The sequence below is a fragment of the Oryctolagus cuniculus genome, chromosome 10 (genome assembly GCF_051225735.1).
Source record: "Oryctolagus cuniculus isolate XC-2025 breed Fujian yellow rabbit chromosome 10, ASM5122573v1, whole genome shotgun sequence".
NCBI lineage: Eukaryota > Metazoa > Chordata > Mammalia > Lagomorpha > Leporidae > Oryctolagus > Oryctolagus cuniculus.
The window spans coordinates 50,918,081-50,944,537 of record NC_142876.1 but is presented as its reverse complement, the minus strand read 5'-3'; the positions used below and the strand labels follow the sequence as shown (position 1 = coordinate 50,944,537).

The window sequence follows — 26,457 nt, the reverse complement described above, 5'->3', positions numbered from 1 at the left end:
TTATTTGGGAGAGAGAGAATATAAAGGAGAGAGAGAGAGAGAAAGAGAGAGAGAACACAAAAGCTCTCATTTGCTGGATCACTCCTCAAATGTCTGCAAATGATTGGAACTAGACCAGGCTGAAGTCAAGAGATAGGAACTTCATCCAGGTATTCCACGTGGGTGGTGGGAAACAAGTTACTTAAACCATCACCACTCTTCCCAGAGTCTGCATCGACATGAAGCTGGAAACAGGCACCAGAACCAAGAATTGAACCCAGGCATTCTGACATGGGTTACAAAAATCTTAACTAGTGTCTTAACTGCTAGGACAAAAACCTGCTCCAGAATAAGTTTTTTTTTTTTTATTTTTTTGATAGGCAGAGTTAGACAGTGAGAGAGAGAAAGAGAGAGAGAGAGAGAGAGAGAGAGAGAGAGAGAGAGAGAGAAAGGTCTTCCTTTTATATTGGTTCACCCCCCAAATGGCCGCTACAGCTGGCGCGCTGCGCCGATCCGAAGCCAGGAGCCAGGTGCTTCCTCCTGGTCTCCCATGCGGGTGCAGGGCCCAAGGACCTGGGTCATCCTTCACTGCCTTCCTGGGCCACAGCAGAGAGCTGGACTGGAAGAGGAGCAACCGGGACAGAATCCAGCGCCCCGATTGGTTCTAGAACCCGGGGCGATGGTGCCGCAGGCCGAGGATTAGCCTAGTGAGCCGCGGCGCCAGCCCCAGAATAAGTTTTGAAGGAGAGCATTGTTTATCATATTTTATTCCTCTCACTCATCCTCTTCATCATCAAAATCAAAACATCATATACACATATAGAGAGAGAAAGTGATATACATATATACACACATATGCATATATATGTATATGTATTCTATTTTCCCCAATGTATTAGAAATGCTAATAAAAGAGGCAGGATCCTTGTTTCTATTTTTTTTCTTTCTAAAGCTATGAAAAGAGAAACGTTTTTGTTTGTTCCTTATATGGCTTTAGAAATACCTTTGAGACAAAATTGTCTTTTTAGCAGATTTCATCTAAAACTAGTTTGTTTTTTTTTTTTTAGTTTAGGAATAAAATTTAAGGCTTCTTGGAATATTTTATATTCTCTCACTTCACAAAAGGATAATTTCAATGTGTCTAAGTTACTAAGAATCCATTCTACATGGTATAGCAGAAGTTTAAATTATGTAATTTAAATTACTCTAGGATAAAACTCCTCAGAAACAGAGAGCACAGCTTCAGTATATGGTCTAGCGGCAAGAGTAAATGGAGTGGAAAGTAGTAAAAGGTTTTTTAGAAGGTTTAATACTTAGGATCTCTCAGTCCACTGCAGTTTACTCACTCCTTAGGAGACACAGATGGGACAGGGCAGGGGTGTGTAAAGACTGAAGCAATTCTTGAATACTCAGCCATGAAATGGAAAATCAAAATAAAATAAGTATAACTGTAACTACCGTGGTCTATTAATATTCAAATACTAATACCTACTTTTCTTTCAGAGAAGTTTTACTGAACACTTACTGATAAAAAATAGCTTAGGAAGAAGAATATGTTCAAGCAAAGCATTTAAACAGGGGTCGAATGGCATGTGATTTGCTTAAATCAGAGTAATAGTCAATCATTGAAAACAAGTTTCCCATCCAAATGCATCTTCTAACTTACGCCTGCTTGGAAAAAATTTCCAAAGTGCATTACAACTTTTCATAGGGGTGACACATGGTCCTATTTTCCAAAGACTTTGATTTAATATTTGAGTGCAATGGTATTTGACTTTGTTAGTATAGAATATTTAAACTTAAAAAGAAAATACCTTAATTTGCTTATACATAAGCCTATTAAAAACATTTCTAGAGGCTCTTATTATGTTTACCCTTTAGAACATAACCTATCTTTGAAGTTGTATATTAGTTTTTAAAAAGTCATTCCCAAGCTGAATAATTACAGTAAAAACAAAAGCTATTCTTAGAGTGTGTTCCACATATAAACTTATGCACATGATGCTTTGATTCAAATAATATTCTTATAAAACTTTGTTATTGTTTGAGGTCTATATTCAGAATGGCAACTTTTGTTTTTGATGATTATTCCATCCTGAAACAATTTCCCACTGCCCAATTAAAGCAGAATTAGGAGCACATTTTTATCTGATGAGGCTTAAACTTCTCAACTGCCTGCTTCAGATGAAGCAGAAATGAAGACCTTTAGCAGTTGTGTTCATTTTGTCTCTTTGTGGAGGGCTCAAAATAAAACAGAATCAGTTCCCTTAAGTGTTTTGGATGAGGATGGTTGCCTTTGCTGCTTTGATCTTGGTAGGTTGTACATTTTTTATTGGTTGTTGTTTTCTGCTATATTATCTTATTGTAAATCACATAATATCTTCCAACCTAAAGCAAAGTGTCCAAGTCCAAAATATAATTTCAAAATGGATTTATCATTACAAGTGATAGAAAGATTTCCAAGTATAAGAAAAACTATGCAATCATTTGATTAATATACTATAGACTGTTAAAAAGTATATTCATGCACTTTAGAGAATGAATTCCAGGATATGGGTATACATTCGTGCTATGTTAGACCCCTTTTCCTATCATTGCAAGAGGTTGTTTTAGTTAATGTAATAGCTTGCTAAGTTATTGCTTCACCAATATAATCCATAATGCAAAAGCAGCTTTTTCCCAAACATTTTAGAGCACTTCAAATTGTTCACATGTCTTTGTTAAGTGATTTTCCTATAGCTTTGTGCCAAGTGTTGTCATACTGTTTGATAAAAATCTTCATTAAATCAAGAAAATTGTACTTAGTTAAGTTTCTTTCATACAAAGAAATATAGGAAAATTACAGCAGCTGAGGTGAGGCCATCATCATTAAGTAAATACAGGGTTTAGAAATGGTGGCAAGCTATAAAAATGGAGTTGTATAATTAAACATCAAATAGTCCAAGTGATAAAAGTCATGGATTAACTGTCTCTCAGTTCTGGTTAGATCCTTTAAATATTGTCTCACAACTTGGGCATTGGTTCTTTCATCAGAAGAGTGCCTATCTTTAAAGTTTGGAAATTTCAGATCTTTTGGAGCACCAATCAATTGCAAAAAATAATTGGCATCTTCTTCCAAAGTTTCAAATTTTCCTACAAAATCATACTTGATCAAACATGGATAACAGAGTTTGCTGACCTTTTCCCAGTGAATGTCCATTCCCACTGGACGGTGGGAATCCAGTAAATAGTGGATGAACTCTTTGAATTTGACTCCAGAGCCATTAATTAATGCTTCTTCACAAACATTTGGTCGGTATTTTTTTATAATTGCCTTTCCAAATACTGGATGGTAATAACTATTGGGGTGTTCAAATTTGTCCCTAAACGCTGACACTAATCTTTCTATGGGATCACGAACAAATACAGCTTTGGTGTAGGTATTTAGGCGAGTGTATATTCCTTTCAAGTCAAAACTATCTAGCTTTTTCAAGTGCTTCCCATAGTGAACAGCATCATGGGAGATGTTGTACGCAGAAGAGGCCAATCCATTTAGGACCATCAGAATTCTTTTCCAGTTGGAACAGCCAGCTTTTGGTACTTCACAGTACAAGATCTTGTGTTTGTCTTCTACATAGATCCTGGATACCATATGAAAAACATGTGATTGAGGATGACTCACTCCACCATATTTCTTGCAAAATTCCTGTAGGAAAGACCTACGCTTTTCTTGGGTCACATCAGTTTTCTTCCATTTGTCATCTTTGACTAAACTTTTATTTAAAGGGCGGATATCCGAGGGCCAATTCAGCTCACTGAACTTCTTGAAAAGAGTCTTAGTTCCTTGATGTTTTTCAATCAACTTATTTGTTGGAGACTCCATGATCTTATTCAAAGTTTGATCTCCTCCCTGTGAGTGACTGGTCTTTGTTAAGACCCTAGCAAACCTTTCAGAATTGAGTAGATTTTCCTTTTTCTCCTTCAGATTCTCAGGCATGTGGAACTCGGTTTTCTGCTAAAATAGAGAAGGAGAAATGTTGAAAACACATTCAGAAGTGTGGGTATATTAGATAAGGAATTTAACATATTTGTTTTAAAATACGATTGAGGAGAGCATATTTTATGTAAGCTGCCATAACAACTTGGCGAGGCATGCTAAATATACATTAAGTAAGCTTCTTCACAGAAACCACCATGATGAGAAATGGTATTCACAGGATGGTGAGCAAAGGGATTTTTGTTCTGCCTGTAATGCAATGGAATATAACCTCAACACTTCGTGTGTCACTTATTCTTGAGTTATTTGGTATTCTCAAGTACTAATGAAGTTAGTACATCTGAATCCAGGCACAAAATGTAGCTGTATTTGCATAAAATATTTGAATTTTTGGGGTGTACTCTGTAATGCACAGAGGAGTTCCAAGCCATAAATTTAGACCTAAAATTGAAATAAGGCTAATTATAAAGTCCTGATGACTACTTTGGTTTCCTAAGCACTTGCAAAAAGTGACTTTTCCCCTGGATATATTTTATTTTTCTAAATTCATTTATCACAATATTTTAAGAATTATAATGATAATATTCATGTAGGAGGGCTTCCCTCTTTCCCAAGTGAGGAATGATTAAAGAATCCATAAAAATCCACTTGATATTCTGCTATATAAAATCATATCAAAAGTAGAATGAGATTTTAGTTCTCTTGCTTGAGGACTGAATCAGATCATTTACCATGTCCTCTTCATCTGACTACAGGCTTTTTTTTTTTTTTTTTTACAGCCAGAGTGGACAGTGAGAGAGAGAGAGACACAGAGAGAAAGGTCTTCCTTTGCCATTGGTTCACCCTCCAATGGCCGCTGTGGCCGGCGCACCACGCTGATCCGATGGCAAGAGCCAGGTGCTTCTCCTGGTCTCCACGGGGTGCAGGGCCCAAGCACTTGGGCCATCCTCCACTGCACTCCCGGACCACAGCAGAGAGCTGGCCTGGAAGAGGGGCAACCGGGACAGAATCCGACGCCCCGACCGGGACTAGAACCCCGTGTGCCGGCACTGCAAGGCGGAGGATTAGCCTAGTGAGCCATGGCACCGGCACTGACTACAGGCTTTCTATAACTCTTGCATTGGCTGGGTAAAAGAAGATGTGGAAGTTGGGATCTTCATGGTGGCATCCTCTAATAGGGACAAAACTCGTAGAATTTTGGTTTTTACTATGGGTTATTAGTGAGCCTTTAAGGGCTCTTGAACAGAGAAGTTACCTGATCTCATTTAAACTTTCTTTTTTAAGGGATTTTCTTTCTTTCTTTTTTTTTTTAAGTTTTATTTATTTATTTGAAAGGCAGAGGCACCGAGAGGCAGAGGCAGAGGCAGAGGCAGAGAGAGAGGTCTCCCATCCACTGGTTCACTCCCCAAGTGGTTGCAACAGGGGAGCTGTGCCGATCCGAAGTCAGGAACTAGGAGCTTCCTCCAGGTCTCCCATGCAGGCCCAGGAGCCCAAGGACTTGGGCCATCTTCTACTGCTTTTCCAGGTCATAGCAGAGAGCTGGATTGGAAGTGGAGCAGCCGGGACTTGAATCACCATACATATGGGATGCTAGCACTGCATACAGCAGCCTTACCTGCCACGCCACAGCACCAGCCCCTCCTTTAAACTTGAAAAGAATGATTGTGGAGAAGACTGGAGATAAATTTACAGGACTGACAACATATTATTGGGTAAGTGAAAAATCAATCATACGGTGTGGGAGTAATTCATTGTGTCACAGTGCTAGAGGTGGAGGAATTGATGAGGGAAAGTTTCCTGTGTTTACCACCATGTCCCTGTATCTGGAGAGCTCTAATTCCTGTAGTAGTTGCAATCAAACACTTGTTGAATGAGTGATGGATTTAGGTCTTGAAGGATGATTATGAATTTTCTAGAAAATTGAACAAGAGAATAGAGGAATGAAGCACTAGGTGGAGCCAACTACAGGCACCACCGTGGTCCCTGCACCAGTTGAGTGTGAAGGAACCTTCTTTCTAATGCAAGAACTGACTGAATAACTCCCTGTTCATCATATACCAACTTGAACAGTCTCAAAATAGCCAAAGCAAATTTTCCCTATTATTCAGGTTTCAACTCCAAAACCATTTGTTGTCTTCTCCTGCCAGGATGACTTTGAAGTCCCATATACTTCTCTACTCTGATCAATGATTTGCAGCCAAGAAAGTTGTCACCAATAACAAAAACTGACTTTAGGTTTGCAGAATTATTGGGTTACTGGTAGATATACATGGTAAGAGAGGAGTTAGCATGGGCTTCAAATAAAACTAGTACTACATTTCCACAGCTTCTTTTGCTAATACAAATAAAAACAATAATTTTATTATTGTTGTTTGAGTAGTAGAAATAACAGTACTTTATCCCAGTGACCTAGCAAACTTCAGATATCCCCAATTGTATATTAATATTCAGAATGCAATGTGTGTCTCCACATATACTCTGATCAGTTCTCTCCTTTGCTCCACACACATAAAAAAATCATAAATAAAATCAGCCTTCTACTGTGCCTTCTAGACCTTCTGCTCAGAGGTCATCAAATTTGCCATCAGCCTCCAGGTTCTTTTGCAATGTTTTATCCCATGTCTTTTTCTCAACAAAACTCAATGGCCCCCCAAGGCTCTGCTTCCCTTGACTTTCTCAAGTAGATGAAACTTCACTTCCTGGAGCCACGTCTCTCAGGCCAGAAACTAGGGGGCTACTTTCTTGCAGCTCATTCTGGCATCCAATAAACTCTCAGCTCCTTGACCATCCCATCATCCAATACTATTTTATTATTATTTTATTTATTTGAATTGGAGGAGAGAGAGAGAGAGAGAGAGAGAGAGAGAGAGAGATGCTATCTACTGGTTCACTCTCCCCAAAGCCCACTTATGGTTAGAGGACTGAAGCCAGCACTTGTGATACAATCCAGATCCCTCACATGGTGGTGAGGAGCCCAGTTACTTGAGCCATCACCTTTCCTTCCCAGAGTCTGCATTAGCAGGAAGCTGGAGTCAGTAGTTGGAAATGAATATTGAACCCAGACACTCAGATATGGGATGTGGATATCCTAACCAGTATCCTAACTGCTAGACCATATGCCAAAAAACTTTGATCATCTATCTTTCAACAGAAGATTTCTCCATTTTATATAAACCCTGGCTACTAACAAGACCTGTCCCACCTTCATCATTTCTCTAATCACCATCATCTAACCATCCAGCTCACTATTGTGCAATTTTGACACTTTCACTATGGGATCCAGGCCCTTAGCAGCCAGCATGACTGGTTCTTTAGCTCTCGGTCAGAGGGCCCTCTCTAAAGAGGCTTTCCTTGTCCATCTTGTCTAAGCTATGTTTTCCCAAGGTTCTCTTCCACAGCACTGAACTTATTTTGTTAACAGAATTAAGCACTATGGGAAATAATTATTTATTTAGTTCTGTGTTGACTTTATTTTACCCACTCCACCTTCATTGCAGAACTGCAGAGGTTTTATCCTTCTTGTTCTATGTACCTGGCACATAGAAGATGATGGACAATTGTTGAATGAGTAAATGGGATTATAATTTAATGGGGACTTCCACACAATTATTTTATGACTTTGTTGAAGAATAATAGTATTCATTGAAGGGTCAAGGTTAACTTAGATAAACAATTGACCAATTCTTGTTAAGGTGATGAAAATCTGTGTTTCACAAATTTTTGGCAGAGGAGAAAACAAACAAAATAGGCACATGTGGAGCTGCTCATGCTACCGTGAGTGTGCAGGCTTATAGCCTTCCTTGTCTGCCAAATCAGATTGATTCAAAGTAACTCAGTGCTGTCTCAGTACTCCTGGAGGGCTTGCCAGCAATTCCCAAGCCTTACAATGGACACTTGGAACCCCAGAGTTCATAGTGAGGCTCTGGACTCTCATTTATATCAGCTCACTGTCCCATGTGGGGACCGGAGAACTGGAATGCAACAAAGAAAATGAAAACAAGACAAAACAAAGCAAAAAAAAAAAAAAAAAACAAACTATGAAGACTTCCTCCTATCCTCTCCAGAAGAGGAACCCAGAAAATACGATGGATTTGAGTATTTCAGTAAGAAGAGTTAGAACTTGGATAAAGGGTGATGATACATCTGCCTTTGCAAACATCAGATGAAATACCTTTCCTGTCTTTTCTTTTTTTTTGACAGGCAGAGTGGATAGTGAGAGAGAGAGACAGAGAGCAAGGTCTTCCTTTGCCATTGGTTCACCCTCCAATGGCCGCTGCGGCCGGTGCGCCGCAGCCGGCGCACCACGCTGATCCGATGGCAGGAGCCAGGTACTTATCCTGGTCTCCCATGGGGTGCAGGGCCCAAGGACTTGGGCCATCCTCCACTGCACTCCTGGGCCACAGCAGAGAGCTGGCCTGGAAGAGGGGCAACCGGGACAGAATCCGGCACCCCGACCGGGACTAGAACCCGGTATGCCGGTGCCGCAAGGCGGAGGATTAGCCTAGTGAGCCACGGCGCCGGCCACAAAGCAAATTTCTAATGCATGAGGGCCAGGTTCATCACTCAGTATAAATTAGATGTTAGTCTCCTGTTATTTAGTGCTAAGCAGCTTCCTTTACTTTGATCATAATTGAGACATTGGAAAAAGGTTAATTCTCTAAAGTAATGACACTGACACCTAATAACCCCTCTTGGATGGTCACCAGACCTTCTCTTAGACCCCCTCCTCTTGCTGTTACTCATCTTATAAAAGCTGTAATTAGGAAGCAGTTAACTCCTCCCCCAATACGTACTCTAATTCAACTTCCCTTCCAATCATGGAAAAGGCTTTCTAGGACTGACAGGTTTGAATTACTAAAATCAAACTTAATAACACTTTAAGTTTGAAGCTTGTACCAATGAATTTCCATCACCATATCATAATGAGAAAAATAATAACTACAACATAATAGAAAGAATAAATCTTATGTTTTCATTTTCCTTGGGGCCTATTCTGATTGTCTGTAAAGCAAACACAAAGCCCTCCATGAGTGGCTCTTCCTGAGCATTTTTTTTTATTTCTGAAATGGTCCATGACTTTCTGGTTACCCACTCTTAAAAATCAGAAAGTAAGTTGGTTACTTTACATATCATAATGCTTCTTTATTTTATCTTTTAAGATGTATTGCCTTCTAATTGGATATTCTTTCATATCCTCCTAATTAACCTCTCTGCAAATTATTATGAAATCAGTCTTCTCTAAATATTTTATTTTCCATCCCTTAACATTTTGGATTGGTTCCACTAGATAGCAACCAAGTTCCAGTTCCTTGACTGGCACTCAGCCTGGCGTTGCCATGCCCCTTCTCACTTTGTCCTCTGCCTATCTCTATACACATATTCTGACCTTCACTTGCTGTCTGGGTGTCAACACCCTTATTCATATAACCTCTCCCCTCTCTTGGAACCTTCAAAATCTTCTAAGTCAATATAAAAATTAGAGATTCTCCAAGAAAAACACCCATGTCTCTAGTACATGCTTCTGCTCCTTTCAAACCAACCTCAGCACTTATTCTGTACCACCTGAGTGGCAAGTAATTTTACTCCAGTTTCCATTGTTATCTGATTTTCCTGTTGGGGAAGCCCTTTTAACCACAGCTAAATTGAAAGCTATAGCAGAAAGCTATAGTTCTCCACAAATACCTTTAAAGAGAGGATATTCCACAGTTAGTTGAAAGAAATATAACTACAGATGAAAATAAAATGGTATTCAAAGCAGCCTAATGAAAAATATGTGGAATATGCCTTAACTCTGCATTACATTTGAAAACCTCATTCTAGTATCAAGTATTCCTCTTCCATAAAATCTTCTCTGATTCTTGACATGGAAATGAATTGCCTTTTCTTTCTCCATACAAGTCCTTCGGAGTTTGATGCATATCAGCTGAGTAATATGCCAGGGATGGTGTTGGAGAGAAGATAAGTGTGGTCCTCACTCACATGCCCTCATAATAAAAAGTGGAAAATGGAAATTAATGAAAAGTGGACAAATGGAATTAAAAGATAAATTTATTTTGGTGCAAAAATCAAAATACATGCAAAGATTTTTTCATAATATGCATTTTTCTATGAACTTTATGGAAGACCTCTCAAATGCATGGATTTCAAAATTATTTTGCACCAAAGTAAACTTATCTTTTAATTAAATTTCCATGAAATTTTTGAAGTATCTTTGTATATTAATTAAATAATTGCACAATGAGTTACTCTATGACCAAAGTGGCAAAGACTCCAGAAGTGTGCTAGGAGAGCAGAAATGGGGGCATAGGATGTAAAGACTGCAGTTTGAGTGTTAAGCCCTCTGTTGAGCACTTTTTATGTTAACAGGTGTTGCTGTAGTTAGTTGTGTAGGTGACTGTCTCTCCAATGTATCCTACCTCTATTAAATGTCACCGTGAAGTTTTATAGATCTGTATTGCTCTCACTCGCATCAGGAACAGTATATCGCATGAATAACATATATTTGAATGTAATTGAAGTAAAGAATATCATTGTGATACTGCTCATTAATCAGGCAATTAACACGTAATGGTTTTATGCTGTCGACTAGTGTTATACTTCTCTAAGACTTTATCTGCCAGGGTAGGAATGATGGAAACTATGACTTGAAGACTTTGATCACTTATTCTTTCAACACACATATATTGAAATACCACTCTATGCTATGTTATGCCAGCAAGGATGAAATATATGTGAAAACAAGGATTTGACAGATATTTGTGGCCTCTTGAGGAAAACAAAGTTTAACTGGGTTGATAAATATAGACAGTTTTATGAGAAAAAAAACTCATGATTGTCATAATGAATGGATGCATTGGGTATCTGGGGAACAAAGAAAAGAGCGTTTATTTTTCTGAAGAGATTATTGGGGACAAATTTCCTAAAGAGGTGAAGCCTGAGAAAGTTATGGGAGAATGAATGGCCATCTGGGAGATAGGTTAGCCAGGCATTGAAAGGACTGTGTCTGCTGACATGTAGTGCACTGGGAGGCCAGATATAGACTAGTGGCAAAGGCAAGTAGGGCTAGGAGTCATTCTGGGAGGACCAGGGCCCATGTAAGAGTCTGCATGTCACCTTTTGGAGGTAGATTCATGACACAGAATGAACATTCCAACAAGCAGTGGAAGTTGAGCCTTGGGGAAGGAGGATCACCTGGAAGACACTTTGGATTGTCCATCAGGAATTCTTAGAAGAGTAACAAAGACAAAGTGGTCAGAATGAAGCTGAAGGGAATTTCTTGAGACAAACTTAGGACACTGATCAAATCGGAAGAGTGAGGATGAAGGAAAAATAAAGAACGGCTCCCATTCTCAGAGATAAGAAATGGAGTAGCAGGTACAATGGGAAGCTGGGAGGCTATGGGAGTGGGTGTGAGTCCTCACTGTCTTCCATTTCAGACCTCTTGAGTTTGAAGTCCTTTGAGAGAGTTGGGTGTATACCTCAGGACTCAAAAGCTGGGTTTCCAGAGTTGGAAGCTGAGAGAGAGTGCATGGGACTCGAAGGCACTACTTTAAGACAGCAGCAATACCGGCGCCATAGCTCAATAGGCTAATCCTCCGCTTTGCGGCGCCGGCACACCGGGTTCTAGTCCCAGTCGGGGTGCCGGATTCTGTCTCGGTTGCCCCTCTTCCAGGTCAGCTCTCTGCTGTGGCCAGGGAGTGCAGTGGAGGATGGCCCAAGTGCTTGGGCCCTGCACCCCATGGGAGACCAGGAGAAGCACCTGGCTCCTGCCATCGGATCAGCACAGTGCGCCGGCCACAGCGCGCTGGCCGCGGTGGCCATTGGAGGGTGAACCAATGGCAAAGGAAGACCTTCCTCTCTGTCTCTCTCTCTCACTGTCCACTCTGCCTGTCAAAAAAAAAAAAAAATAAAAAAAAAATAAAAAAATAAAAAGACAGCAGCAATGATGACGACAAATGCCTGCTGTTTACTGAGTGCCTGCTATGTGCTGAACACAGCACACACTGCCACCTACTGCCATGTTCATCTTCCATTTTCATTTACTGATGAAAAAACAAAGAGTCTCAAAAATATTAAGTAACTGTTTAAGATACACAATTTGAAAAAGGGACAATTCATGAGCTCAAAGGGTTGTTCTACTCTCATTTTACCGTATAGAGGAGAGGGGAATCCAGGCAGGAATTGGAGGACTGGGAGAACATTCACCACTGGGAGAATAAGAAAGCAGAGTAGGGGCCTGGGAAAGGGACCACAGATGCCTGGGTTGATGTGCAAACAAGTGTTCTCTTCTTCTGAGTTCTTATTTTAAAATGTAATTTAATTTATTTTTTATATTCCTCAGGATTTTTATATATTTTTGATTAACACGTAATAACTATACATATTTATGGGGCACAGTGTGATATTTCAAGAATTTATATAGCACGCACTGATTAAATCATGATTCTTTGCATTTCCATCTTACTGTTTCTTTATAATTGTACGCAATTGTAAAGTTCTAGTTCTTCAAATATAGAATATTTGTTGTGAACTGCAATCACCCCATTGTGCTGTGGGACACTAGAGCATACTCGTTCTCTTTAACTGTGTTTTGATATCCTTTCTGCCCCAACCCTGCCCAACCTCTAGCAATCACTATTATACTTTTAGAGCAACTTTTCTCTCATTAAGTTCCACATGTGAGAGAGAATGTATGGTTATCTTTCTGTGCCTGATTTATTCCACTTAACCTAATGATTTCCAGATCTAGCTCTGCCACTTCTGGGCATGTATCCAAAGGAAATGAAATCAGCCTATCAAAGAGATACCTGCACTCCCATTTTTACTGGAGCATATTTCACAATAGACAAGATTTGGAACCAACCTAGGTGCCCACTGAAAGAAGAATACATAAAAAAATTGAGTATACACCCCACTCCGCACATGCATACCCACATCCATACCCACACACAAAGGGTGCTTCAAAAGTTTGTGTAACAATGGAATTAATTTTAAAAATAGGGGACTGGCATTGTGGAGTTGCCAGTAAAGCCGTGGTCTGTGACACCAGCATCTCATATGGGCATTGATTTGTGTTCCAGCTGCTCTACTTTTGATCCAGCTCCCTGCTAATGCTCTGGGAAAGCAGTGGCCTGGCCCAGCCCTGGCCACTGGAGATTGAAACAGCAGATGGAAGATCTCTCTCTCTCTCTCTCTTTGTAACTCTGACTTTGAAATAAATATATAAATAAATATTTTTAAAAGTTTATTTGGTTCAAAAATTTTGAAATCCATTAATACAAGAGGTCATGAAGTATCCTTGTATTATTCAGTCATAAAGAAGAAGAAAATTCTGTTATTTGCAACCCAATGGGTGGGAAAGGAGACCATTGTGGTTTGAATTATTTAAAGGTTGAGCATTCTGTCTTTTTTCATGTACAGGACAAGTCAGGTGCTCCCATAATTCTACTCTGCCTCAGAGATACAATAGGAAAAATTGTGGATAAGACCCAAAATCTCTGACTCAAAATCCAATGGTCATGAGAATGTGACAGCTCCACTAGCAGTTGGAGAGCTTGATGGGGATTTAAATTTGAGTTGTAAGAACAAGTTTGAGTTTCTAGTTTCTCCTGAAAATGACAGATATTCTATGAAAAGCAGGGTGTAGCCCCTGGCATGTGACTGTGGGTAGATTTCTCAGCCTCACAGAGACTCAATTACTTTATCTGAAAAGTGGGGATAACAGTAATCAGTGTCTCAAAATGGGTCAGATTAAATGAGTTAGCATAAGCAAAATACTTATCAAAGCATCTGGCACATAATAAGTGATGAGATTTTGATCAACTTTCAGGAGCACTTCATTTGCTTTCAGCTGGAAGAACCGTTTGGTTTTACAAAACTGAAACCTAGTACTTGGGCAATTATGTGTGTTGTCTATGTGCCTTTCATGCTGACTACAGATTTGTGTTGATGACATCTTTTCTGAGAGTGTCCTAAACATTGCAGAATGTATCTATCCTAGAGGGCTATGGTGGGTAATTAACAAATTTGACAAGGATAGTATTAGCGATTAAATTGTGCTTTTCTTCCCTTCATATCTTTTAGCTTTGACATCTTGCTATTTAAATTTTATAACATTACTTTTAATAGTGTCTTTTGTGACTTATATTGAATCGAGACAAGAGTACTATCATGAAGACTAAATACCTCTAGTAGTTAATAGGATTAATGGTGAATGTTGGTGGGATACCGGTGAGTCAATACTGTCTAGGACTATAAGTTAGTGCCTGGTTTGTCTAGGCCACTGCTATTCCTCTCACATCCTGATTCAAGGGCTTCAGAAGCTGACTGCAGAGTTATGAGAGAGGGCAAGGACCATGACTCCATTCCCAATAGACACTGGGGACAACTGGGAAGCATATGAGTATAGACTCCTAATTTCCCATGCCGTGTACCCCCATCTCTCTATATCCTCATCCTCTACTCTTCTACCTTCAGTTATTCATTGAACAAATGTTTCCTGAAGATTAACTGTGTGCCAGGCACTGGGTTGCATGTTGGAGGTGTAGGTAACAAGACAGACTAGGTCTCTTAGTCCCTTGGCCTCTGATCTTAGGAAGCAGACTCAAGTGTCAAGGGAGAGGAGGAAGAAACACACAAGAAAACCAAGTTTCACCACACTTATGGTAGGTGTTAGGACAGAAGAAGGATGAGATGCTAAGGGAGTGTAGAAGAGGGGTGTCTAATACTGGCTCAGAGGTGAAGGAGAAAGTGTGTGCCACACAAAATCAATTCCATTACCCACCTCTGGGACTTATTTCCTCTCCCTTGAGTGTTCATGTCCATTTTATATGCCTAGATAAAAGGCTGGGGGCATAGAGCAAACTGATCTAATCACCACATCAACCCAAACATGAGATAAAGATACGCTCATTTTATAGAAGAAAAGTCTCAAGGCCAGACAATTCAAATAATTTGCCCAAGTTAACACCATTATTGCTAGAGCTGTGCTTAAAACCTCTCAGTTGTGGCTGGCTTTATTTAGCTTCATTGTACATCAAGCAACCTATTCCCTGCTTAATGCCCATTAAATGAACTCATGCAGAGAAAACACCAGGCTTATGCTTGTCACAAGAAAGAATGGTAGTCAATAATCTGGATTTTTTTAATAACCTGGATTTTTGAATCAGAGAATTGGTGTTGTGCTCCTAGTCTACTAGACTTGATTAACTTATTTTGTTTTTCTAAGCTTTAATTTCCTTGTCTTTGCAATGGAGATAACAATAACATCTACCTTTTAGAGTGATTAAATTACAGGAAATGAATGTAGTGATTGCTTAACACAAAGTATGTTCTCAATAAATATTAGGTACTTTTATTGATTTAGTCAATGACTATTTACTGGGCAACTCCTATGTAACAAGAAATTTCTAGGTAAATATTAGTGTTTTTCCTCTGCTACTTTCATTTCTTCTTCCTCTTTCTTCTTTCGACACTTAGCAAGGAGTATATTTAGAGTCCATGATAAATACTCAATAGCAATAAAGATAAGCAGAAGAAGGAGGGATGAAGACAACAGAATCAAAAATGAGAAAGGAAAAAAAAATCAACTCAAGTGGAGGCAAAAGCAAAGAAAGAAATCAGGAGGCAGAACAATTATGGGTAGTGGGAAAGAATAGTGAACTCTAGAGGGTAAAGAGAGAAACTAATGAATTGTAGCCCTCTTCAAGCCATGACCTCTAAAATATTTAAACTATTTAAACACAAAACAGTTGTTATATAGTAAGACTACTGAAGTTGGTCTAGCAAGCTAATTTCTATGGTTACTTTAGATGCAAGGATTGAAATTATGGTTTTATTTGCTAGTTCTTTCAATTTTGGATTTCATTTCATTCTTTTTTCTTGAAGCCAAACAAGCTTAAAATATGAGGATTGGGGTTGTAACATATTATGAATATCAAGGGGAAATTTCTATTTAGAATAGTGCTGTTTTCCGATTTGGCAAGATCATCAGAAACTGAAAACAGACATAATTTTACTGTATATAAGCAGATAAAGTTTCTACCCAAAGGGTTCAATATGCTTTAAAAATTTTTTAATTTATTTTTATTTTTTATTTTGACAGAGTTATAGACAGTGAGAGAAAGAGACAGAGAGAAAGGTCTTCCTTCTGTTGATTCACTTCCCCAAATGGCCGCTACGGCCGGCTCTGCGCCGGCCTGAAGCCAGGAGCCAGGTGCTTCTTTTTGGTCTCCCATGCGGGTGCAGGGGCCCCAGCACCCTGTCCATCCTCCACTGTCCTCCTAGGCCACAGCAGAGAGCTGGACTGGAAGAGGAGCAACCAGGACTAGAACCTGGTGCCCATATGGGATGCCGTCACTGCAGGCAGAGGATTAGCCAAGTGAGTGGTGCCAGCCCCTCAATATGCTTTTAAAAATGCATCATTCAATCTTCTAAGTTTTATAGGAAAAGGAAAGCCATCCTTTCATTTTCAGATTTACAGATGAGGAGAGGGATCTGTGTTTTGATACAGTGGGTTAAACCACTACTTGCAATACTAGCATCCATTTCAGAGCACTGGTCTGAGTCCTAGCTGCTCTGCTTCTGATCCAACTTCCTGCTAATGTGCCTAGGAAGGCAGCTGATGATGACCCAATTCCTTGGGCCCCTGTCACGCATGTGGAAGACCCATATGGAATCGCTAGCCCAGTCCTTGCTATTGTGGCCATTTGTGAAGTACACCATGGATGGAAGATCTCTCCCTCACTTTCTGTCTCTCCATCTCTGATGCTCTGCCTTTCAAATAAATAGATAAATAAATCATTTGAAAAACAAATTAAGGGAGGCTTGTGTAATGACTTGTCCAATTTTGCTCTATCAAGCCAATGGGAGAAGTCAGGAATATTGTCTATTTCTCAAACCTGACTCAGTAAATTTTATTTAGCAGAACATCTGAATTCTAAAAGAAACTCAAAACTTTAATGAGGAGCTGAAACTTGATAAACGAAATACATTTAAAATATTTAGTCCTCACTATTTTATCTCTTGTGTTGTGTCTATATAGTTAAGCATACATAGGCAAAATCCAATCACTTACATTGACATAAAGGAAGTAGATTAAATGAAGTTTGATTATGAGGATTTTAACATTTCACTGGAATTTTAGATATCTAGTGGATTTGGGATATGGCTCTTAATATATCCAGTGTTTAGTTTTCTTTTTTTAAAGATTTATTTATTTGAAAGGCAGAGTTACAGAGAGGCAGAGTCAGAGAGAGAGAGGTCTTCCATCTGCTGATTCACTTCCCAGCTGGCCACAGCAGCCAGAACTGTGCTGATCTGAAGCCAGGAGCCAGGAGCCTCTTCCAGGTCTCCCACGTGTATGCAGGGGCCCAAGCACTTGGGCCGTCTTCTACTGCTTTTCAAGGCATAGCAGAGAGTGGATGGGAAGTGGAGCAGCCAGGACTTGAACTGGCACCCATATGGGATGCCATCACAGCCGGTGGCAGCTTTACCCACTATGACACAGCACCGGCTCCCAGTGTTTAGTTTTCTAAAATTAGTAATACTTGGCCAGTTTCTTCTCTCCTTGTGTTTAATATGTACACCAAAAATAATGTACATATCTGAGTGGGTTTTGGACAGCAAGTGGAGGAGGCCCTTTTCTCTGACACCTTGTTCTATAGTGTATCTGTTAGACGAAGTTCCTGTTCTTGTTTTCAGGGGTATGGTAGGGAGGAAGAAATCTTTTTTCTGAGTTGCAATGCCTAACTGTAAAGTTTTCTTTTAGGGGGGAGAAGTGCTCACGGGGCATTGCTTTATCAAACACAAGCTTTTCATAGGCAAGGAGGTTGAGACCCTGAGGTGACACTGCAATTGAGGACTGACATGAGTTCACATGGGCAAGAGACATGAATCAGCTCTGGGGGAAGGAGCTGGGGTGTTCCTAGGGGATGGAGAGTGGAAGTGCAAGAGAAAAGGAGCTGTTGTAAGGGCAGGTGGCCGGGTAGATTAGCAAAATATAAAAAACAGTGAATTTAGGGCCAGATCAACGAGGTCCTATACCTATTAGTTAGGTGATTTTAGGACAGTGTCTTCATTTGTTTTTCCCTAGAAGCAGATTCCTAGTCAAGTGGTTTGAGTGTAAGTGGTTAACTTGGTGTTGAAGCCAGTAAACTCTGTAGGAGAGGAGGGGTGAGAGAGAGGAAAGGGAAGGAAGAGACTAATAGGGTGAGTTATCAAGCAAGTTAGCATAATGGGAACAGGAGCTGAAACCTGTGGAGGAACTCTCAGTATCAATATAGTACATTTGCCCTAGAGGTACTTCAGTGAATCCCATCAGCTGCTGTTGAAATCTTCAGGGGAGAGAGGTCCGAAGACGATTCTAGCCTGCTCTGCAGGCAGCGGGGGTGGGCTTGCTCAGGCAGTCACAGGCTCAAGCAGTCAGCTGGATGTCTGGCCAGAGTACAAGGAAATATTAGGAGGTGAAGGCATATGGGGAAGACAGAGCTGGCGCTGTGCAGGAAATCAGTTCATATTCCTGATTCATAGCTTTCTTATGTTTAACATGAGAGTTTTAATAAACATTCTGGGACATGTTGGTATGGAAGCAATGACATTTGTTGATGAGAGTATTTCAGGCATGGAAAGCCAAGACACTCTGGAAAAAAAAAAAAAAACCTAAATGAAAGATCTCTGCGAGTGAGATTCCAGTGGAAAGAACAGGTCATCAAAGAAGGAGGTACCTTTCTCTGAAGGGAGGAGAGAACTTCCACTTTGACCATGGCCTTGTCTAAATTGATCAGAGTCGGTGAACTCAGGGGGCTTCCATAGCCTTGGCAGCTCATGACAAGAGCCTAGGGTGATTACTGATGCCATAAACAAGAGTGTCAATTTGTTAAGTCAACAACAGGAGTCACTGTGCACTTACTCCTCATGTAGGATCTCTGTCCTTAATGTGCTGTACATTGAGATTTAATGCTATATAACTAGTGCTCAAACAGTATTTTTCACTTTGTGTTTCTATGTGGGTGCAAACTGTTGAAATCTTTACTTAATATATACTAAACTGATCTTCTGTATATATAGAGAATCGAAAATGAATCTTGATGTGAATGGAAGGGGAGAGGGAGTTGGCAAGGGGAGGGTTGCGGGTGGGAGGGACGTTATGGGGGGGAAGCCATTGTAATCCATATTCTGTACTTTGGAAATTTATATTCATTAAATAAAAGTTAAAAAAAAAGAGATCTAAGATCTCAATCTATCTTACCCTGGTAAGAAATCCCAATTGAAAGTGTCCATGTTATGTATCTATACACACAAAATAAGGTTGAGAAAAGGAATACCTCATAACCTTGTATAATCCTAGTCCTCTGAGCTGACCTAGCCTACGTAGATTTCTAAGAATTCTCTTGCTCAGAAAATGCAGTTCTGAGACCTAGCACTGACTTTGGACAGGAGGTCTCTAGACCATTTTACCAAGGGCTAGGCTGAAATTTCCACCTTCCCATTCTGAAATTCTGATGGTAGCGAAAGAGGAGTCTTTTTGAAAATTAATTAAATAAATAAAATTATAAGTTCCTAACACAATGCCTGATATATTGTGCCTGACATTTATGAGCAGTAGTTTTTTTTTTTTCCAAAATGTTGATATATGCTGTGTCTGTCTGTCTTCTCTGATTTTCTCTCAATACAGGTCTATCATCTGTAATGCTGCCTTTTCAACCTCAGATTGAAATGACCAGGGCAACAGGCACTGTGTACATAGTGATAGAGTGGATCCTAATTCAATTAGGAGTGAACACCTGACCCAAAGGCAGCTTCTCCATAGGCAAGATGGTAAACTAGGAAGGTGCCTGGGGCAAGAGACACTACCCAAGTTGGTGGAGAGTAACTTGTAAATCAGTTAGTACATCTCTCCCATAGGATCTAGAGTGGGGAATATGGAGAGGCTTGGCAAGTTACTGGGAGCGAGAGTGAGAGTGAGAGAGAGTGAAAAGCTTAACAGAACAAATGTCCAAGAGAATATTTAAGTAAAACATCATGGTGGAACTGGGATTTTAGCATGAGTAGGAACCCAGTCCCAGGGCTTGTTTTTTCCCCACCCATTGCCTACTAGACCAAAGCCATGTAAGCCCTATGAGCAGCAGTGCCAGGTATGAGAGCCACAGGACTCTGGCAGAAAGACACACCATTGCTCTCATTTGGTTAAGCCTTTGCTAGCCAGAGATCAGATTTGCCTGTGTCAGCACCTTTGAGTGACACACACACCCCTCTGGTTTATGTCGTCTGCATATTTGACAGCTTAGCTTCACTCAAGGCAGCCTCCCCAGAGTCTGCCTAAACCCTCGGTCAAGAGCAAGCAGTCCACACCTTGGTATTTCCCTAGGTTGCCTGGCTGTGAGCCAGGAAGGAAAGTTTGCCTGTGACACTGGATCATGCTTTGGAGAGCCAAAGCTATGCTGAGAGGGGCTTCTTTACAGCATTTCTGTTTGAGGAATAACACAAAGGAAGAAAAAAGAAGACATAGAGCAGCAGCAAAGCAGGGTAGAGGCTTCAGGGGCACAGAGTAGGTTGTGCCATGAAGGGTTAGGGTAAACAGAGCTCTAATGAAACAAAATGATGGGCAAATGGATATTTGCAAGGGCTTATCTATTCATACATTCAGATACATTTTCATAATTTTATTAGTATTCTTTCATTAATTCTAAATTTTTACGATTTTGGAGGCTTCCAAAATGGGTTGTCTCTTCTGGAGACTTGTACTTGATTTGTCAGTGAAATGGCTACTAGAAGTAGCCATGGCCATGACCAGGGCCTCTGTTTTTGTTTCTTTTTTTCTTGCAAGGGCAGGAATGAGCTGCACTGATCCTGGCCTCGGTGGTGGTCGTGGTGGGGGCAAGGGGAACAGTGAAGAGTCTTCAGTGTCTGGCCAATGTCATTCCCCAGAGCTCCTTGTGGACAAGGGAGGATCACAGAGGGTGACTGCCACCTGCAGCCCACACCCAGTAAGTGCAATCCTGCAACTGCCAGAGAGGAGGGGAGCTTGGGGGCACTCTAGTCCTTTCTGTTACTTTCTTTAGCCAGAGCTCCTTAAACCCTAGGACAGCAATGCCAACTGTTAGAACTGCAAAAGATTGTCAGGGGCTTGTGTTGACATTCAACTGCAATGATGTGTGTGTATGTGTGTGTGTGTGTGTGTGTGTGTGAAGATTTATTTATTTATTTGAAAGTCAGAGTAACAGAGAAAAAGAGAAGCAGAGAAAGAGATCTTCATCTGCTGGCTCATGCCCCAGATGGCTGAAAAAGCCAGGGGCTGAGCCAGGGTGAAACCAGGAACCAGGGGCTTCATCTGGGTGGCTGGTGCCGAAATACCTGGGGCATCTTTTCACCACTTTCCCCAGGGCATTAGCAGGGAGGTGGATTAGAAGTGGACCATTCAGGACTCGAATCAGCATCCTTATAGGATGCTGGCATCACAGGCAGCAGCTTTCCCTGTGACACCACAATGCTGGCCCCTATCTTTTATATTGAGGTACTGATAGGCAGGATTCCACCTGATCTGTTTTTTACAGACACAGATATAACCGGCGCCACTGCTCACTAGGCTAATCCTCCGCCTTGCGGTGCCGGCACTCCGGGTTCTAGTCCCAGTCGGGGCGCCGGATTCTGTCCCGGTTGCCCCTCTTCTAGGCCAGCTCTCTGCTGTGGCCCAGGAGTGCAGTGGAGGATGGCCCAAGTGCTTGGGCCCTGCACCCCATGGGAGACCAGGATAAGCACCTGGCTCCTGCCATCGGATCAGTGCGGTGCGCCGGCTGCAGTGCGCCGGCCGCGGCGGCCATTGGAGGGTGAACCAAAGGCAAAAGGAAGACTTTTCTCTCTGTCTCTCTCTCTCACTGTCCACTCTGCCTGTCAAAACAAACAACAAACAAACAAAAAAACCAGACACAGATATATAAAGAAGCAAGAATAATTCTCTTAAAGTCTTGAAAACACTATATCATCACCTCCCTTTCTTGCTATAATTCTGTAATCTGCTTCTTGGAAGGAACAAACACATCTTGGCATTTCTTGATAAAAAGTCACATTACAGTTTATTAATCCACCTGGTCCTCATACAAGGGAAAATGGAAGGTTCACAGCAGTGGGAGATAATAAGTAAACAAATGGATGAACAAGGAACATTTAGATGGTTCTGAGTGTGATGCCAACATTATTAAACAGAGTGACATGGAAGAGTATAAGTGTCAGGGGACAAGTAGGGGAGGTACATTAAAAAGATGTCCATGGACAGGGATAGATCTTGCCTATCCATGGAGGAACTAATTAAGCTGAGGTCCAAATGCAAGAAGGAAACCAAGATCTGAGAGTGCAGCTTGTCAGGCATGGATAGGGGGTGCAAAAGAGTCTTGCATGGCAATGAGCCTGGACAGGTAGAAGGACAGAGAACAGAAAAGGTTTGGTTGTTGCATGAGTGGGAAGGGCGGGGACACAAAATGAAGTCAAAGAGGAGGATAGGTTTACTTCCTAGGAATATCATGTCATGCTAAGAACTGTAGATTTTATCAGAAATGTAATATAAACTCCTAGAGGTTTTAAACAGGGGGATCACATGGTGTGACTTATATTTGATAAAACTCACTCTGCCAGCCAAGTGGAAAATGGACTCAAAGCTGGTACGAATGGAAGCAGGAGAAAAATCAGAAGAGCCCCAAGTGACATTGAAAGCTGGCACCGGAGAAGGGGGAGCAAAGAGGATCCCTTAGCTTCAAGAAAAATTCTGTGCTCATTTTCCAAACTTTTTTTGTGTTTTCATATTATATTTCTTGCTGACTCAAACTGGAATAGCATTGGTTTTCAAAGTCCTCCATGATCCTTTTCTAGTTTTCATTGATTGTCAGCTTCTCCAAACTCCCATACTATCTGTAGTGTGTAGTTAATTAGTAAGCAAGGATTAACATGCTCCTTGTAATTCTGTGCACTGTGTCAGGTATGTTAGTCTTGTCTGTCAAGATTAAGCACCCTTTTGGCATAGGCATGGTGCTGGAGTTTTCTTCTGGATCCTCTACAGCACTTAGCACAGCTCTGAACATAGGGAACATGCTGAAATTGCTTATTGATTGATGCAAAGCATACATCACTGGCATTTATCTCTTCACTATTTCTCTTGCATGAAGAAGGGTGATTATCTGTCAATATTCATTGCATCATTGAACCAATAGCAATGCATTCATCATCTCTGAGATAACCAGATGAGGCTTGATTGTAATCTCTTTCTATTTTGCTGAGATAATTTCACTTGCTTTGGAGTTTATGAGGCCATAAGTGGCTTCCATCTGTTGATGAACATATTTCTAAGAATCATTTCGTTTCAAGTATAGAATACTTGAGGGGAAGTTAAATTGTAACTTTTATATTAAGTGTCATCATTGTAACAGAACCAAAATTGGAAGCATGTGTTTAATTTTGGTCTTTCATTTTCAAAGCTTTAAGTCAGGCAAAGAATTAATTTCATTTGTTTACAAAGTAGATTATGCCTAATAAAATCTATTTTGTTTATGGTCATATTTTAGTTAATCCATTGCCTTAGAAAATGAGGGAAATCTGATTGGCTAATCATTCAACATAGTAAATTGCATTATTCTGCATCCACAGAACATTGGCCTAATTGAATTACCCAGTAAAAGAATGATGGAAATATTCCCTTTTAATACATTTTGAGCACAGCACAAACCAGTGATGAAACAGTGAAGAGTCTTGTTTATTCCATCCTCTTTTGAGGATCAACCCCAGAATGCAACATAACACTTCTGTGGGTAATAACTTTTTCCACATTAAGGATAATAAAGACGAGGGAGCTTTCACTGGATTCTTACTGGTACTCCACATTTTCCCTATTTATATTTCTATTCCTCCCCAGAAATTTGCTTTCTGATAAAGCTATTTTATTATTTTTAAAGATATATTTATTTATTTGAAAGGCAGAGTTAGAAGAGAGAGACAGAGATAGAGATCTTCCATCTGGTGGTTCACTCCCCAAATGATCACAATGGCCAGAGTGGGCTGGTCTGAAGTCAGGAGCCAGGAGCTTCCTCCAGCTTTCCCACATGGGTCATTCTCCGCTGCTTTCCCAGGCACATTAGCAGGGAGCTAGATCAGAAGTGGAGCAGCCGGGACTCAAACTGGCACCCATATGGGATTCTGCTGCTGCAGGTAGCAGTTTTACTCCATATGCCACAGTGCCAGACCCTGATAAAGCTACTTTAAAAAATAAAGTTTAAATAAAATTGATTTCAATTTATGTATAATGAAAGGGATAACTGTGATCACTTTTTCTTCTCTAGTGAGAGGTGGAAAACTCTCTGGGGGCATTTCCCCCAACTCTGTTTTTTTTTTTTTTTTTTTTAATTTATTTACTTATTTGAAAGGCAGAGTGACAGAGCAAGACAGAAAAGGCAGAGAGAGAAAGAGGACTTTCATCTGCTGCTTCATTCCCCGCATGCCTGGATGGACCCCGTGTGAATCTTCCCTGAGACAGTCATATAACTGACCTAGTATTAATGACCATGACTTCTTAAAACACAATTAAAATATAAATAAGCAACTTTTATCCAAAATGATAGTCCCTCTTTCACACAATTCCAGAAAATACTGAATTTTCTCCTAAGTCTTTCATTCAGTATAACAGTTTAAAGGTATACAAAGTAAATGCTGTTTTTTAAAATGCATATTCAAACATGATGACAAATTGGTTCTATCCCCCAAATGTCTGTGGCTTTAACTAAATAAGTGAATGAATGAGTTTCTATATGGAGGTGTTACTTGAGTTGTTGAATGCTGAAGACTCTATTATGCTCTTGACTACTGAGATTCATCACTATGTGTTAAGAGAAAAATCCCAAATGTTGGCAGTAGTAAAACTTGCTAAGCTGAAAAACTTGAACTACCGAGCTCATCTTCAGGGACAGATGCTAGCAAGGAGAGAGAAATATGATTAGAAAAACTCAAAAGAGAGTAAAAAATGAAGAGAAACAGATTGACTAGAAAATTATTCATAGAATAGAGTCCATCAGCCTACTGAATGCAGCATCTTACATAATGTGGTTCTTTCGTTTGATGGTAAATTAACTATTTAAAAAATCTTTTTAGTAAATGCTACATTTTCAGGTCAGAGTTTTAGTATTCCATATTTTCACACATGGGTACATATACAATGATACTATTGTTACTAGCAATGAAGAATGTTTGAGAGGTTTTAGAAACAAGGTGCTTTTCTGGAAAACACAAGGAGAACAAGAGAACATTTTACAGTGGGTGAGAATAAGGGCTCTACTTCAATTCTCAGTTTATATCCATGATATTTCTGCCTGCGCTCTGCCGAGGAAAGTTGCCAACAGGCAATAGATGATCCTAATGTATATTTTCCTCCAGTTTCTAATCTCTTTTCAGGTGACATAGTTTTCTCTTAGATTACCTTCACTTTATTTTTCACTTATTTAATTAAAAAAAAGTAATTTAATGCTCAACAGGGACCCCAGACTCTGATGTATGCTCCTCTTGATTGTTAAAATGCTTTGGGAATAAACAAGCTACACCATAAATACCTGTATTCTGGAGCTTCACAACTGCTTCAGTGTTGGTATCAAAATTGGGGTGCTGATGAGGTTGCTCATTTAATTAATGAAACAACTTCCAGAGAAAGCAGTACCGCAGCATAATGGTGAGAGGACAGGATTTCAGAATGAGCCTCTCCTGGATTCAGATTTGAGCTCTGCCATCCAGAAGCTGTGTGCCTTTAAATAAAGTTACTTAAAGTCACCAAGAATAATGGCTGGTGCTCCCACTCTCTAGTTGATTGCCTGATCTTGGGCAACATATTTAACCTCTTGAATCCCTTATCCTGTACCTATTTCTCAGTGACACTGCTTCGGGGCTTAAATGAGACAATTTAATGTAAAAGTTAGCCTAGTGCCTATATCCAGAAAATTCAAGAAGTGTATAATAATAATTTGGACTATTAATTACTATTATGAATTTAGTGCAAAGCATGGCAGAACCTGGAAAATTACTAAACCTCACTTTAATCCTAAGTTTTCACGGGTATAAGGTGTACTTTAAACTGCTAATCCTCTTAAAGTTGCTGTGGCAAACAAACAAGATATAGAGAATTGAGTGAGTAGTGCAATTATTCAGAAGCATTCTGGCTGCCTGAGTGGGAACTACCTGAACATTCTATCGTGAATATTTTTTGCAGTGTTTATTGCACCCATTATTTTCTTCTTGCTGTTCACACATTTGAGACATCCAAGGACCTTTTTCTCATTCTCGCTTTGTCCTGTCACTCTACATACCTTCCCACATATATCCTTACACAGTATTTTAACTTTTGTGTCTTCCAGTTAAAGGCCCCAACCCTTCGACATTCATATCTAAGTATTTTCTAGGTATGAAGCCATTGGCCTGTAGGAAAGACCATCCTTTATGAAAATTTCTTGGTTCACCACCATGAATGCCAACATTTTTTG

General features: G+C 40.2%; 1 protein-coding gene across 3 annotated transcripts in view; it reads right to left on the bottom strand.

The window, feature by feature from the left end:
• Positions 1-26,457, bottom strand: part of CHST9 (carbohydrate sulfotransferase 9) — a 369,777-nt gene that overhangs the window by 71,496 nt on the left and 271,824 nt on the right. The window contains exon 6 of one of the 3 annotated variants that reach the window (XM_070050355.2): positions 984-3,970. The exons of 1 other annotated variant lie outside the window; for it this stretch is intronic. In XM_070050355.2, coding sequence (XP_069906456.2) covers positions 2,882-3,970 — 1,089 coding nt within the window. In that variant the 3' untranslated portion in view covers positions 984-2,881. Of the gene's footprint in view, positions 1-983; positions 3,974-26,457 lie in introns of those variants that run through there. One more of the 3 variants, XM_051851321.3, reaches the window with a different exon arrangement.